Genomic DNA, 15895 nt, shown 5'->3' with positions numbered 1-15895 from the left:
GGTATTTTTGCTGTTGCCTGTCATATAAAAATAAAAATTTTGTATTCCTCGTGTATATCAGCTTCTACATGAATGAAATTCATTTGATTTTGATTAATTTCAGATGATGAAGACATTTCTAAAGGTAAGAATAAATATATAAATTAGAATGCAGGAAACATATATCAGTTTTGAGTTCGACACAGCTTTTTAGAAATAATGCACAGTCGAGAACAAATGTACACTACTATAACCTCACAGGTCCGTAGTTACAAAATATTTAAACAATCAAACATGATCTTTGTAAAAATGAAAAGAAGTGACACATTAATTATTTCCAATGTTCAAACATAAATTATATCATTATTAACATAACAAACTGCATAAATCGGGAAAACAGTTTTCAGGAAGTAATTTGTGGTATAGGTGCCTGATGTGGCGTCATATGGCGTGTAAACCTTCTTTTTCATATTATGTGCATGTATCGTGATATTAAAGACTATTTCGGTTTTGACCTATGACTCTCAGAAGTACAAAATCTCAACTTAAAGTCTGTTTGCTACCAAAATGCACCAAACGAAGTGACGGTCACCTTAAAGATTTGGCGAAGCAATATTTAAAGAATAGAGATATGTGATAACAACCATTGCAAATTTTTCTAGGAAAAAAATGGATTTCAGTCAAGTTATTTTTCGGAAAATCATGTACACTCCTTCTTTTATTCTAGTTTATAATGTATGTTACGATTTTATGTTGTATTAAACAATTGATATTTTACACATATGTTTAGATACACTAAAAATTATCGGTTTGATATTAAAAGAACGGAATTTATACACACTAATGTATCTGATCTTTTGAAAAATAAGTACTATACAATAAATATGGAAATGATGAATATAATTTCAAAGTACTAAATAATGTTAAGATATATTCTGATGCCACGCTTCATAAATCAAACTTTCCAGATAATAAATTGTTCAATTCTAAGTTTGAAAAACGAGGTTTACATATTGCACTCCTCAACGTGAATCACTTAATGCCTAAAATAAACGAAATAAAATACAATTTTTTAAACAAATCGAATTCGAAATACGGTTGCATAAAAGTGACATTTGCAAATTTATTTTTTGTTTAGTTTTTGATACTTTTTTTTTATTTTTATTTTTTTGTTTTTCGTACATATTTCTTTTTTTTAGTTCTGCATACATGTTTTATTTTAGTTTTGATTGCATATTTTTTTTTAGTTTTGTATAATATTTCATTTTAGTTTTGATAACATATATTTTTTGTTTTGCATACATATGTTTTTACTTTTGCATTCATACTTCATTCATGTTTTTCGTTCATATTTATTTTTGTTTTTTCGTACATATTTTTAGCCAATCAAACAGCCTTCACATCTCATAAGAATAAAACACGGTTACAATAGAAGCACAGTGCTTTGGTAACATTTCGGCCCATTTTTGGAATCGGCCTAGTCGTTTTCGGCCGGGCAAGTCTGGTTTCGGCCGAAAGGCCGACCCTTTTCGGCCCACTTTTTAAATTATAATAATGTATTTTACATAATTATTCTTTTTTATTATATACAATTATATAAGTGTCTATTTGGAAAGGCCTGTTGATTGGTGATCAGTAATTATTCCATGAATATGCACCACTCAACCCCACACCCTGAGAAAAGCGGGGGGGGGAATGGGGCATCGACTTTAAAATAAGCCGATCACTGCTACAATATTCGCCCTGCAGGGCATACCCAGATAATAACATTCCTGCCTTATTCCGCCCCGGAACAGCGCAAACGGCAAAACATGATTCTTTTTTTAACCCGCACTCCCCCAGGGCGAGGGAGGTGGTTAAAAATGACTGGTGTATTACAATAATGCACAATAAAAGATCTAAATAGGTCCTTATAATCCAACTTGGTTAGAAAAAATGCTTAAAGCTTTGAAGGTTTTTTATGAATCAATTGTTTAGCACTTCCAGATAATGTGCAGAACTTATATGCCTGGTGTGTCGGCTCAAGGTCGGGGTCACACATACAGGTCAAAGAATTGTGACTTGGGTTTCATGCCCGCTCCTCATCTCCTAAACCCTATGAAGGATTTTCATGCACATTGAGCACGTTAACCACATCGAGAACATATGCAGAACCTTTCTTTGCGTCACCGCAAATTTATGTATATATATACTAAAAACTGTTGTTTTTTTTTGATGCCTCCAAAAATGAAAATTTTGGTATTTGCAAATGGAGTAACTATCCACACCTCTACTTTGCAAATGACGTCATGTATAACTATGTACAAAAAAAATAAAAAGGGGAGGAAAACTAAAATAAAATATGTTTGCAAAACTTAAATAAAATATGTATGCAAAACAAAAACAAAAAATATGTACGAAAAACTAAAAGAAAAAATATATATGGCGTCATGTAAAAATATGTACAAAAAACAAAAATAAAATATGTACGAAAAACTAGAAATAAAATATATATGTAAAACTAAAAAAAAATATGTATGCAAAACTAAAAACAAACAAGAAAATGTACGAAGAAATAAGTATCAAAAACCAAATCAAAATATGTATGCAAAAAAAAAAAAAATAAAAACTAAAAGAAAAAATATATATGGCGTCATGTAAAAATATGTACAAAAAACAAAAATAAAATATGTACGAAAAACTGAAATAAAATATATATGTAAAACTAAAAAAAATATGTATGCAAAACTAAAAACAAACAAGAAAATGTACGAAGAAATAAGTATCAAAAACCAAAAAAAAAAATGTAAATGTCACTTCTATGCCACCGCACGTAATATGGTAAAGCAATTTAATTGTAATAGGGTTTATTCCGTGCGTATGTGAACACTCTTTCTAGTATGTTCTTAGGAAGTGTCTCTCTTACACCATGTATCTAGTAAATTAGCTATACATGTATGTCTAAGATGACTTATGCTTTTTTTAATATAGTGGTGATGCATAATTGCTAGAAAGAAACAGCTGACTTTGAACAAGTTCGTTTATCGTGTGGTTTAAGTTTCATAACGTTTACTACTTCAGGTCTAATCTAAACAGGTGGATTGTAAACTTCTAATAGTCAAATAATTAACTTTAACACTTCTTACAAAGTATGTGTAAACAAATTTATGTCCGTACTTTATATACAAATTATTTTCCGTATATGAATACAAATAAAGACAGATAGCTTTTTATGTATGATTCATCAAAAAATAGATATACAAAAAAGTTTCTTGTGCAAACTACAAGATTTTCTATCTTAATGAAAAGTGTAAGAAAAAAAATAATAAAATTAATTGAAAATGAGAATCAGAAAGAATGTGAATAAGGCAGCAGAAGACCACATTAAAAATGTGATGGTTGAGAGTTAAGAAATATCTATTCTTTTCCTGACTTATTAACATTTAGTCATGTTCTGTATATAGTTATGATAAAGTGAATAGAAATTACATACTAACTTTTTAAGTATAGTATATGGATATAACTTTCTCTATTAAGATTCAACTGGAAGAACCAGGCTTTTAAATTTTTACAATGACTTTCAAAAATTTTATGCTATAAATAGCTATTATTTGAGGCTGAAAAATTTCTAGTCAATGCCTTATTTTTTTATTTTACTATAATATAAAATACCCCGGCCATAGTATTATTGTGAAATGATGTGCTTTAAGAAATATTATCCATTTAAGCAACAGAAGAATGCATTGTTATATACATAATTTTGTTCCTATACACATAGATCTTATTTATATTAAAATGAAAATATCGTTACTTATGAAAACAAAATTGTTAAATGTTGAATATCTATGACAATCTCATGTCTATATAATATAAGCTAAAATAGCCGAATATACTTCCTGACTTGATGTGAATACTTTTGCAGTGGATATAAAGATAAATAGGCTCACAAAAATATATTGAATGCCAAAAGAAAGGAAGCTTGCTATTTCCAAACTATTCAGCAGAAATAGATAAAAAATATTGAAAATATATTCAAAATGGTAATGAAATACAAAAGTAATATGGATATGCATTTAATTAGTGAATGCGTTAGTGAATACGCAGCAATAGATTGACAACTGATTGATATAATGTTAAACAACTGATTCATATAATGTTAAACAAGGTCTCATCGCTAAAATGTTTCAGCTGAAATAACCAAAAATCGGTATGCTTTAACCGTAATATCAAATTCATATCAGTCACAATATAACACTTGCTTTTAGAGTGATAAACATTTTCCTATTTTTGTTTGTTTGCGCTTTCTTCTTCAACGCATATTTTAAAGATAAGAAAGAACAAACATGATACATTACAGATACTGTATTTAAATTTCATGTTCATCTACTTACAAATATATATTACTTATTTCATTTAATTTATTTCAGAAGTGGAGAAGCTCAAAAGAGGTAAGAAATAAACTATACTAATGTAGTAGCTTCATGTTTCTCCTTAGTGTTCTGATAAGTATGGCCAGGTAGACATATGCTTAAGTATGAATGACTGCTATCAAGTATTGAGAAAGGAAGTATAAAGTTGATGATGAAATCACAATAGCAAAATACGCAGAAGCAAATGCAATGCAATGTTTATTAAAGCCAAATTTCACTGGCTATTTCGTTTAGGCTTGAAACAACTTGACTGTATATTATTTATTATTTCATGTAACAATACAGCGTGTCAAAAGATATTAAATATATACAACAAATTGTTAAAAAAGATAAACCCAAACTGTTTAACTTAATCAATTATTTTTGACCATTGGCTTCGTAAAATGTACATACTTACTCTTGTAATACAATAAAAAAACACTACATAAGCTACCATAGCAAAAATAAACCGAAAAAAATCTTTTACATAAGATGTCTTGGCCATTTTACATAATTTACCGGCACATGTTATTAACATCTTTATCTGATTCCATTTTAAACCTGCAAAACCTTGAAAAGCCTTACTTAAATTTAAGTCATGAACGATTTCTTATTCGATTCTTATAATATAATTAGACAATACGCATGCTTTTACTTTATGATATTTTATACTTAATGCAGAACCTCTTTACTGAAGAGTATTAAATTTAATTGAAGATACTTAGTTTATGTCGGTCGTGGGTTCAAGCGACTTGGGCATGTTTTCCTTTTTGTAAATATTTACTCTTTTCGTTTTGTTAGAGTAATGTTTACATTCAGAAAATAATTTGAATAAAGAAGGAAATACAAATTTATGCTTTGTAAATGTTAAATGGGTGACAATAGTGTAGTTTTACAACTTGAAATATTTATATTTCTAAATCAGGACGGTAACCTTCCCTCAGTTTAAGCACTATAATTTTAAGTTTTGTGTCTAGATAATATTTATATGAAGATGTAACGATGGCCCATAGAATGATAAAGAATATTAAATATATTCTGAACCCACACTTTTCTGTTTTATCAATTCAGATACCGGTAGATACCAGTTTAAGATAACTTAATTCAATTTTAAAATATGATTTTCTTTGGTTTTGTTTCTTTTTGTTTCAAAACTATGGCTTTTTCTGTCCTCTTCTTAAGCTCAATTAAGATGAAATAAGAAAAACTTATTTGTTATTGTTCTTTGGAACTAACGCAAATATTTTACTTAAGTCATTTATTCGCTTTTTTCAAACAACAGGTAAACTTTTATTATTTTTGATTTTATGTTAAGATATGATACATTTTAATAATGTAAAATTTTAGATTTCTACAATTTTGAAACACTTTTATGATAATGGTAACTTGAATTTCATTTTAGCCAATTAAAGTAAATGGAGGAATATATTCCTTGTTTAATTAACCATTTTGCATCCATCCTTATAAAAACCTGACAAAAAGTAGTCAGTTGTCAATATTGAAAATTTATATTAAATTAAATATATTATTTTATTAATTTCAGGTGTAGTGAAAAATCTAAAAATAGGTAATATGAATTGTGCTTTATACTAGGCAAAACTTCTTCTGCACTTTTGTAAATATGTATTTATTTATAATCTTTAAACTACTTTATAAAAATGAATAACATGATACATTCATATCCTTTAATTATTCTTTAATTAAGTTTTTACACTGAAATTGAAAAGCACATAAGTCATAAACGGTATTCACTTTATCTCAGTTACTTGGTATTTTTGCCTTTGCCTGTCATATAAAAATAAAATTTTGTATTCCTCGTGTAAATCAGCTTCTATATGAATGAAATTCATTTGATTCATTTCAGATGATGAAGAAATTTTTAAAGGTAAGAATAAATATATAAATTAGAATGCAGGAAACATTTATCAGTTTTTAGTTCGACACAGCTTTTTAGAAATAATGCACAGCCGAGAACAAATGTACACTTATATAACCTCACAGGTCCGTAGTTACAAAATATTTAAACAATCAAACATGATCTTTGTAAAATGAAAAGAAGTGACACATTAATTCTTTCCAATGTTCAAACATAACAAACTGCATAAATCGGGAAAACAGTTTTCAGGAAGTAATTTGTGGTATAGGTGTCTGATGTGACATCATATGGCGTGTAAACCTTCTTTTTCATATTATGTGCATGTATCGTGATATTAAAGACTATTTCGGTTTGGCATATGACTCTCAGAAGTACAAAATCTCAACTTAAAGTCTGTTTGCTACCAAAATGCACCAAACGAAGTGACGGTCACCTTAAAGATTTGGCGAAGCATTATTTAAAGAATAGAGATATGTGATAACAACCATTGCAAATATTTCTAGGAAAAATGGATTTCAGTCAAGTTACTTTTCGGAAAATCATGTACATTCCTTCTTTTATTCTAGTTTATAATGTATGTTACGATTTTATGTTGTATTAAACAATTGATATTTTACATATATGTTTAAATACACGAAAAATTATCGGTTTGATAGTAAAAGAACGGGATTTATACACACTAATGTATCTGATAATCAAATTATTTCTTTTGAAAAATTAGTACTATAATACAATAAATATGGAAATGATGAATATAGTTTCAAAGTACTAAATGATTTTAAGATATATTCTGATGCCACGCTTCATAAATCAAACTTTCCAGATAATAAATTGTTCAATTCTAAGTTTGAAAAACGAGGTTTACATATTGCACTCCTCAACGTGAATCACTTAATACCTAAAATAAACGAAATAAAATACAATATTTTAAACAAATCGAATTCGAAATACGGTGGCATAAATGTGACATTTGCAAATTTACTTTTTGTTTAGTTTTTGATACTTATTTTTTATTTATTGTTTTTCGTACATATTTCCTTTTTTAGTTATGCATACATGTTTTATTTTAGTTTTGATTGCATATTTTTTTTTAGTTTTGTATAATATTTCATTTTAGTTTTGATAACATTTTTTTAGTTTTGCATACATATGTTTTTTAGTTTTGCATACATACTTCATTCATGTTTTTCGTACATATTTACTTTTGTTTTTCGTACATATTTTAAGCCAATCAAACAGCCTTCACATCTCATAACAGCCAAAAGTTGAGAATAAAACACGATTACAATTATAGAAGCACAGTGCTTTGGTCACATTTCGGCCCATTTTTGGAATCGGACTAGACGTTTTCGGCCGGGCAAGTCTGGTTTCAGCCGAAAGGCCGACCCTTTTCGGCCCACTTTTTAAATTATAATTATGTATTTTACATAATTATTCTTTTTTATTATATACAATTATATAAGTGTCTATTTCGAAAGGCCTGTCGATTGGTGATCAGTAATTATTCCATGAATATGCACCACTCAACCCCACACCCTGAGAATAGCTGGGGGGAATGGGGCATCGACTTTAAAATAAGCCGATCACTGGTACAATATTCGCCCTGCAGGGGATACCCAGATAATAACATTCCTGCCTTATTCCGCCCCGAAACAGCGCAAACGTCAAAACACGATTTTTTTTAACCCGCACTCCCCCAGGGCGAGGGAGGTGGTTAAAAATGACTGGTGTATTACAATAATGCACAATAAAAGATCTAAATAGGTCCTTATAATCCAACTTGGTTAGAAAAAATGCTTAAAGCTTTGAGGTTTTTTATGAATCAATTGTTTAGCACTTCCAGATGATGTGCAGAACTTATATGCCAGGTGTGCCGGCTCAAGGTCGGGGTCACACATACAGGTCAAAGAATTGTGACTTGGGTTTCATGCCCGCTCCTCATCTCCTAAACCCAATGAAGGATTTTCATGCACCTTGAGTCAAACGTTAACCACATCGAGACCATATGCAGAACCTTTCTTTGCGTCACCGCAAATTTATGTATATACAGTGAACTTCACATATAGCGAACACGGTTATAGCGAACTTCCGGTTATAAGGAACACAATTCTTTGGCCCGAATTTTACCCTTCTTTATTTAATGTAAAAAATTACGGTTACAGCGAACACGTTTATAAGGAATTATCGCCTATAAGGAACTCATTGTTTAGTCCCAATGCCATTAAAAGTACAGAAAATTACACTTTTATAACGAACTCCAAAATATCGGCTATCCGAAAACAGATCATGCATTTTCTACTTTCGTTTTCATCGCCACAGATTAAAACTTGGCCGAATGTAGCGGATATATTAGGAAAAAATAATGACGATGACAGTCAATCATCCGAAGACAAGATCAATTTAGATGATCTGCCGGTTGTGTCAAAAATGAAGCTATTGATTGTTTGCACAAGATTAGGTCATACTTAGAGTCTAATGCACATGTTAAAGAAACAGTTTTTAAAAGTTTATTGGATCTGCAGAGTTGTAAACATTCCCAAACTAAAAGTAGCAACTTCTTCAAAGCAAAGTGATTATTTTTATGCATGATACTGTATTGTTAATAAATAACAATATTGCATTTATGGTACATATCATATAATTATCTTATATATATGTTTATACATAAAAAATTATATTAAAAAGAAACTTCATTGCAATTATTCCTTTTTTTTTCTTTATTGAATCAATATAACAATGACGAACTAAAAAGTTATTTCTCTTAATCAAATGTTCTTCAAAATGGAGGGCGATGGTAAACAATTAGTTCGTTATATGTAAAACTGTTCGCTATAAAAACTTCTGATACAAGGAACTAATTCGCTATATGCTTACAAGGAACTCCGGATATAAGGAACAGATTTTGAATGTCCCAATGAGTTCGTTATAAGCGGAGTTTACTGTATATACTAAAAACTGTTGTTGTTTTTTTTTATGCCTCCAAAAATGAAAATTTTGGTATTTGCAAATGGAGTTACTAAAACTAAAAGTTTGAAAAACTCAAATAAATTATGTATGCAAAACAAAAACCAAAAATATGTACGAAAAACTAAAAGAAAAAATATATATGGCGTCATGTAAAAATATGTACAAAAAAACAAAAATAAAATATGTACGAAAAACTAAAATAAAATATATATGCAAAATTAAAAAAAATATGTATGCATAACTAAAAACAAACAAGAAAATGTACGAAACAAAGAAGTATCCAAAGCCAAAAAAAAGAAAAAATTACAAATGGTAATATGGTAAAGCAATTTAGTTATATTAGGGTTTATTCCGTGCGTATGTGAACACTCTTTCTAGTATGTTCTTAGGAAGTGTCTCTCTTACACCATGCATCTAGTAAATTAGCTATACATGTATGTCTAAGATGACTTATGCTTTTTTTAATATAGTGGTGATGCATAATTGCTAGAAAGAAACAGCTGACTTTGAACAAGTTCGTTTATCGTGTGGTTTAAGTTTCATAACGTTTACTACTTCAGGTCTAATCTAAACAGGTGGATTGTAAACTTCTAATAGTCAAATACTTAACTTTTAACACTTCTTACAAAGTATGTGTAAACAAATTTATGTCCGTACTTTATATACAAATTATTTTCCGTATATGAATACAAATAAAGACAGATAACTTTTTATGTATGATTCATCAAAAAATAGATATACAAAAAAGTTTCTTGTGCAAACTACAAGATTTTCTATCTTAATGAAAAGTGTAAGAAAAAAATTAATAAAAACAATTGAAAATTCAACTGGAAGAACCAGGCTTTTAAATTTTTACAATGACTTTCAAAAATTAATGCTTGACAGTTTGCCTTGCGACACACTTTTCAGCGCTATAAATGGCTATTATTTGAGGCTGAAAAGTTTCTAGTCAATGCCTTATTATTTTTATTTTACTATCAAATATAAAATACCCCGGCCATAGTATAATTGTGAAATGTTGTGCATTGCTCAAGAACCATCCTTCTATTTGGACTAATAACATAGTTATTGCCCTTCGTTACTTTTTATCCAGTGCATTTCTTCAAAACTAATGGTTGGAATTCAATACAACTTCATACAATGGTCAAGTGCAGTGAGATGCAGTACAATGCACAAGAAAAACATAAATATATTTGGACTAATTTCATAGTTATTTTCCTTTGTGACTTTTTCTTGTCCAGTGCATAACTTGAAAACTAGTAGTTGGAATTCAGTTCAACTTCATACAATGGTCTAGCGTAATAGGAGGAAGTGTAGTGTTTAAAAAACGTAACTCCATCTTCAGTATTTGTAGAGTTATAGAAATTTGTTCCAGTTCCTTTTCTGGTGCATAACTTAAAAAGAGGGCCATGATGGCCCTGGATCGCTCACCTGACACAACCGCATCCAAGCAATGTCTTAAACAAGCATCATGACCAAGTTTGATGCGACTGAGTCAAACATGTGACCTCCAGTGTGTTATAAAGATTTTTCCATATTTAGGCAATGTGACCTAATTTTTGACTGGACACGACCCATATTCAAACTTGACCTAGAAATCATCAAAACAACCTTCCTGACCAATTTCCAGGAAATTTGGATAAAAACTGCAGCCACTAGAGTGTTAAAAAGATTTTTCTATTTTAAGCTCCTGTGACCTAGTTTTTGACCGGACATGACCAATCTTAGCACTTGACCCAGAAAACATCAAAACAACATTCTTGACAAATTTCCAGAATATTTGAATAAAAACTGCAGCCACTAGAGTGTAAACAAGCTTTTTCTATTTTTAACTCCTGTGACCTAGTTTTTGACCTGAGATGACCCATCTTTGAACTTGACCTAGAATCATCAAAACAACCTTCCTGACAAATTTCCAGAATATTTGAATCAATACTGCAGCCACTAGAGTGTTAACAAGCTTTTTCTATGTTTAGCTCCTGTGACCTAGTTTTTGACCGGAGATAACCCATCTTCCAACTTGACCCAGACATCATCAAAACAACCTTCCTGACAAATTTCAAGAATATTTGGATGAAAACTGCAGCCCCTAATGTGTTAACAAGCTTTTCTATTTTTAGCTCCTGTGACCTAGTTTTTGACCTGAGATGACCCATCTTCCAACTTGACTTAGATATCATCAAAACAACCTTCTTGACAAATTTCCAGAATATTTAGATGAAAACTGCAGCCACTAGAGTGTTAACAAGTTTTTTCTATTTTTAGCTCCTGTGACCTAGTTTTTGACCTGAGATGACCCATCTTCGAACTTGACCTAGAAATCATCAAAACAACCTTTCTGACAAATTTCCAGAATGTTTAGATGAAAACTGCAACCATTAGAGTGTTAACAAGCTTTTTCTATTTTTAGCTCCTGTGACCTAGTTTTAGACCAGACATGACCCATCTTCGAACTTGACCTAGAAATCATTAAAACAACCTTCCTGACAAATTTCCTGAATATTTTAATCAAAACTGCAGCCACTAGAGTGTTAACAAGCTATTTCTATTTTTAGCTCCTGTGACCTAGTTTTTGACCGGTGATAACCCATCTTCGAACTTGACCTGAAAATCATCAAAACAACCTTCCTGACAAATTTCCAAAATATTTGGATGAAAACTGCAGCCACTAGAGTGTTAACAAGCTTTTTCTATTTTTAGAACCTGTGACCTAGTTTTTGACCGGACATGACCCATCTTCCATCTTGACCTAGATATCATCAAAACAACCTTCCTGACAAATTTCCAGAATATTTGGATGAAAACTGCAGCCACTAGAGTGTTAACAAGCTTTTTCTATTTTTAGCTCCTGTGACCTAGTTTTTGACTGGAGATGACCCATCTTCGAACTTGACCTAGATATTATCAAAGCAACCTTCCTGACAAATTTCCAGAATATTTGGATGAAAACTGCAGCCACTAGAGTGTTAACAAGCTTTTTTCTATTTTTAGCTCCTGTGACCTAGTTTTTGACCAGACATGATTCATCTTCGAACTTGACCTAGATATCATCTAAACAACCTTTCTGACAAACTTCCAGAATATTTGGATGAAAACTGCAGCCTATAGAGTGTTAACGAGCTTTTTCTATTTTAAGCTCCTGTGACCTAGTTTTTGACCGGAGATGACCCATCTTTGAACTTGACCTAGAAACCATCAAAACAACTTTCCTGACAAATTTCCAGAATATGTGGATGAAAACTGCGGCCACTAGAGTGTTAACAAGCTTTTTCTATTTTTAGCTCCTGTGACCTTGTTTTTGACCGGAGATGACCAATCTTCGAACTTGACCTAGATATCATCAAAACAACCTTCCTGACCAATTTCCAAAATATTTGGATGAAAACTGCAGCCACTAGAGTGTTAACAAGCTTTTTCTATTTTTAGCTCCTGTGACCTAGTTTTGGACCGGAGATAACCCATCTTCAAACTTGACCTTGATATCATTAAAACAACCTTCCTGACAAATTTCCAGAATATTTGGATGAAAACTGCAGCCTCTAGAGTGTTAACAAGCTTTTTCTATTTTTAGCTCCTGTGACCTAGTTTTTGACCGGAGATAACCCATCTTCGAACTCGATCTGTATTTCATTGAGACAAACATACTGACAAAGTTTGATGATGATCCAATCAAAACTGTGACTGCTAGACTGTTAACAACCCAATTATTAGAGTGTTAACAAGCTTTTTCTATTTTTAGCTCGTGACCTAGTTTTTGACCAGAGATGACCCATCTTCGAACTTGTCCTAGATATCATCAAAACAACCTTCCTAACAAATTTCCAGAATATTTGGATGAAAACTGCAGCCTCTAGAGTGTTAACAAGCTTTTTCTATTTTTAGCTCCTGTGACCTAGTTTTTGACCCTAGATAACCCATCTTCGAACTCGATCTGTATTTCATCGAGACAAACATTCTGACAAAGTTTGATGATGATCCAATCAAAACTGTGACTGCTAGACTGTTAACAACCCAATTGTTAGAGTGGTAACAAGCTTTTTCTATTTTTAGCTCCTGTGACCTAGTTTTTGACCTGAGATGACCCATCTTTGAACTTGACCTAGATATCATCAAAACAACCTTCCTGACAAATTTCAATCCAATCAAAACTGTGACTGCTAGACTGTTAACAACCCAATTGTTGACGACGAACGACGCACAACGCTCGACGCACGACGACGGACGCCGGACATAGCCCCATCACTATACCTCACCATGACCACTTCGTGGTCAGGTGAGCTAAAAACTAATGTTCGGACTTCAATGCAGCATCAAACAATGAATGGTTAAGGGCATTAAGAGAAAGTGCAGTGCTCAAGAACCGTAACTCTTTATGAACTTACATTTTATGACAGAGTAATTCAATAAAACTTCATCAAAAGTCAACCACAGTTACAAGACATGCAACTTACAAGAACCACAAGTATCTTTTATTGCTCACAACCTTAACTCTATTTTAATTCTTTTACAAGGTATTCTGTTAATAGTAACCTTCCTCATTTCCGAAGCAGTCTTGCCATGTATTAATCACATTAAGTGATATCTCTAGATATATTTTTGTTCATAAATAAGATTATGAAAAGTTAGCACTTGCGAGTTTAATAAAAGCATAGAGGCCCTGAGGAGTGAATATTGATAGAATTTCTTGACAAGATTCAGAAACCTTAGACTGGGTTTTTTTTTCTAGTTTGTTCAGACAGTACATTCCTACACGTATTCTGCTACAGGAATATTCTAATTACTATGTGGAACTAATTATTATTTTCTGTTTGTTTGTATTTAAATTGTAAATAAAATAACCTGTGGTAAAAATGAAAGGTAGTAAATTAAAGGTATTCATGTACGTGCTCGTTTCCATGTTATATTGAAACAGAGAAATAGTTTCATCCTTGAGTTATCAATCTTAAACATTTGATGTATATGCAGTTATGATACAATTTAATGGATGGGTTGAGAGGAAGACACTATGTGTTACCGTAATGGATATGCATTTAATGCTTAGACACAACTGAATCTTTATTATATGGTACAGTCAATTTGTGATGCGTTTTACTTTTACACTGTACATTATAGTTTCCTTTCTACGAGATTTGAATTCCATCTATGAAGTACCAGCGTTTATAGGATTTTATATTTATAAAATAGATACTGGCAATTATTATTGTTATGTACGCATACATGTATATCTTAGCATATGGATATGATGAGACTGAAAAATATTTCTGTATTTCAAGAATTATGTATTCTGCTAAATATATTTTTCAAAATATTTTATTTTCTGAACATGTGAGAGTTGGTATGTATTATCTATTTAAAATTGAGGTTAAATTAGAGTTCATTACCAGTGATGACAGGGTCCATGTTGGAATTCAACCGGACGGTTGGTGGCATTATAGATATATATTCCATACACTCTCAGTACTGGTTTTTAAGTGATGAAAGGGGTTTAAATTTGGATTAAGCAATATATTTTATAAAGTCTTAAAAATATTATATTCTGAATTGTGGCACAGCCAATAATTCTCTAAGCCCTTCTTGGTAAAAATAACTATAAGATATATAAACTATGAGTATGTCAGTTTTTCTTCTTCATATTTGTATTACTAATATAATTATGAATTGATCTGTAAATTAAAATATCTAAAAGTATCTCTCACGGTTTAGAACTGATAACAATTTAGGAGAAAAAACGTGTAAAAGGCCAGATAGAAATCGCTACAGCCGCAGTACATTATTCATAATTTTGTGGGTCACAGGTTCGAATTCTGGTCAAGTTGCAGGTTTTTCTCATCCTGTTAATGCATATAACCAAGAGTTCAATTTACTTTGCTCTGTAAACATCTATAATTCGAGAACAAATATCAATATGTTTGGGGAATTATGTTATGGTTTAGAACTGTTCATTGTTTAAAAGATATTGGTTGGCCAGTCGAATTACTCAGTTGGTAGAGCTGCGGTAGGTCTTCTGAAGGTCAAGGATTCGTTAAATAGTCAGGCAGTTTCAGTCAGAGATTAAATCATTTTTTTAAACTGACACATGTTTGATTGGTTTAACAGATTGTATTAAATTTAAAATGGACAAAGGCAGTATAGTTGGCATGATACTAAAATATTTACAAAAGGCATTTGATACAGTTGATCACACCATACTACACATGCAGTTTCAAGCATCTACCATAGGTAATGACATTTTTACATGCTTCAAGTCTTATCTCTGATAGACTGCTCGAATACATATGGTGTTCTTTTTTTCTAATATTTGTCAACGACATGTCTGCAATATTAAAATATAAACATTTGTTACATGCTGATGACTCAAGAATCCTTGTATTTGGTAAAAAAGGTCTGAAGAAATCTCCCTGAAGGCATGAGTCTTATAAGTGATTGGTTAATTGAATAAAAATCGTCTATAAATCTTGGCAAGACAGTGTCTCATTTTTTGGGTCCATTTTAAACTAAAACGGGTTCTCAAAAGGGTTTTCAACCTCCACGTCACATGTAATGGTACTGCTATATGTCCACATCTTCTGTTAAGTAATTAGGCACAAGTCTTGATCGAACATATTTTGGGTCGCCTTCAGTACTTTTCTTGTATTTTATTGGTACTGTAATAAGAAATGCATGGCATTTCTTTTAAGCTATGTCA

The 15895-nt window shown here is 31.2% G+C and overlaps 1 protein-coding gene across 1 annotated transcript in view; it reads left to right on the top strand.

Moving 5' to 3' along the window:
* LOC132739040 (uncharacterized) overlaps positions 1 to 15895 on the top strand; it is a 58169-nt gene that overhangs the window by 34358 nt on the left and 7916 nt on the right. Inside the window, exons 5-8 of the mRNA XM_060726688.1 lie at positions 104 to 124; positions 4386 to 4406; positions 5911 to 5934; positions 6232 to 6252. Of these exons, the coding sequence (XP_060582671.1) occupies positions 104 to 124; positions 4386 to 4406; positions 5911 to 5934; positions 6232 to 6252 (87 nt within the window). The remainder of the gene's footprint in view (positions 1 to 103; positions 125 to 4385; positions 4407 to 5910; positions 5935 to 6231; positions 6253 to 15895) is intronic.

The sequence above is a fragment of the Ruditapes philippinarum genome, unplaced genomic scaffold (genome assembly GCF_026571515.1).
Source record: "Ruditapes philippinarum isolate M1 unplaced genomic scaffold, ASM2657151v2 ctg3125_1_1_1_1, whole genome shotgun sequence".
Taxonomy (NCBI): domain Eukaryota; kingdom Metazoa; phylum Mollusca; class Bivalvia; order Venerida; family Veneridae; genus Ruditapes; species Ruditapes philippinarum.
The sequence above is the reverse complement of the archived record's forward strand: the minus strand, read 5'-3'. Positions and strand labels throughout refer to the sequence as shown.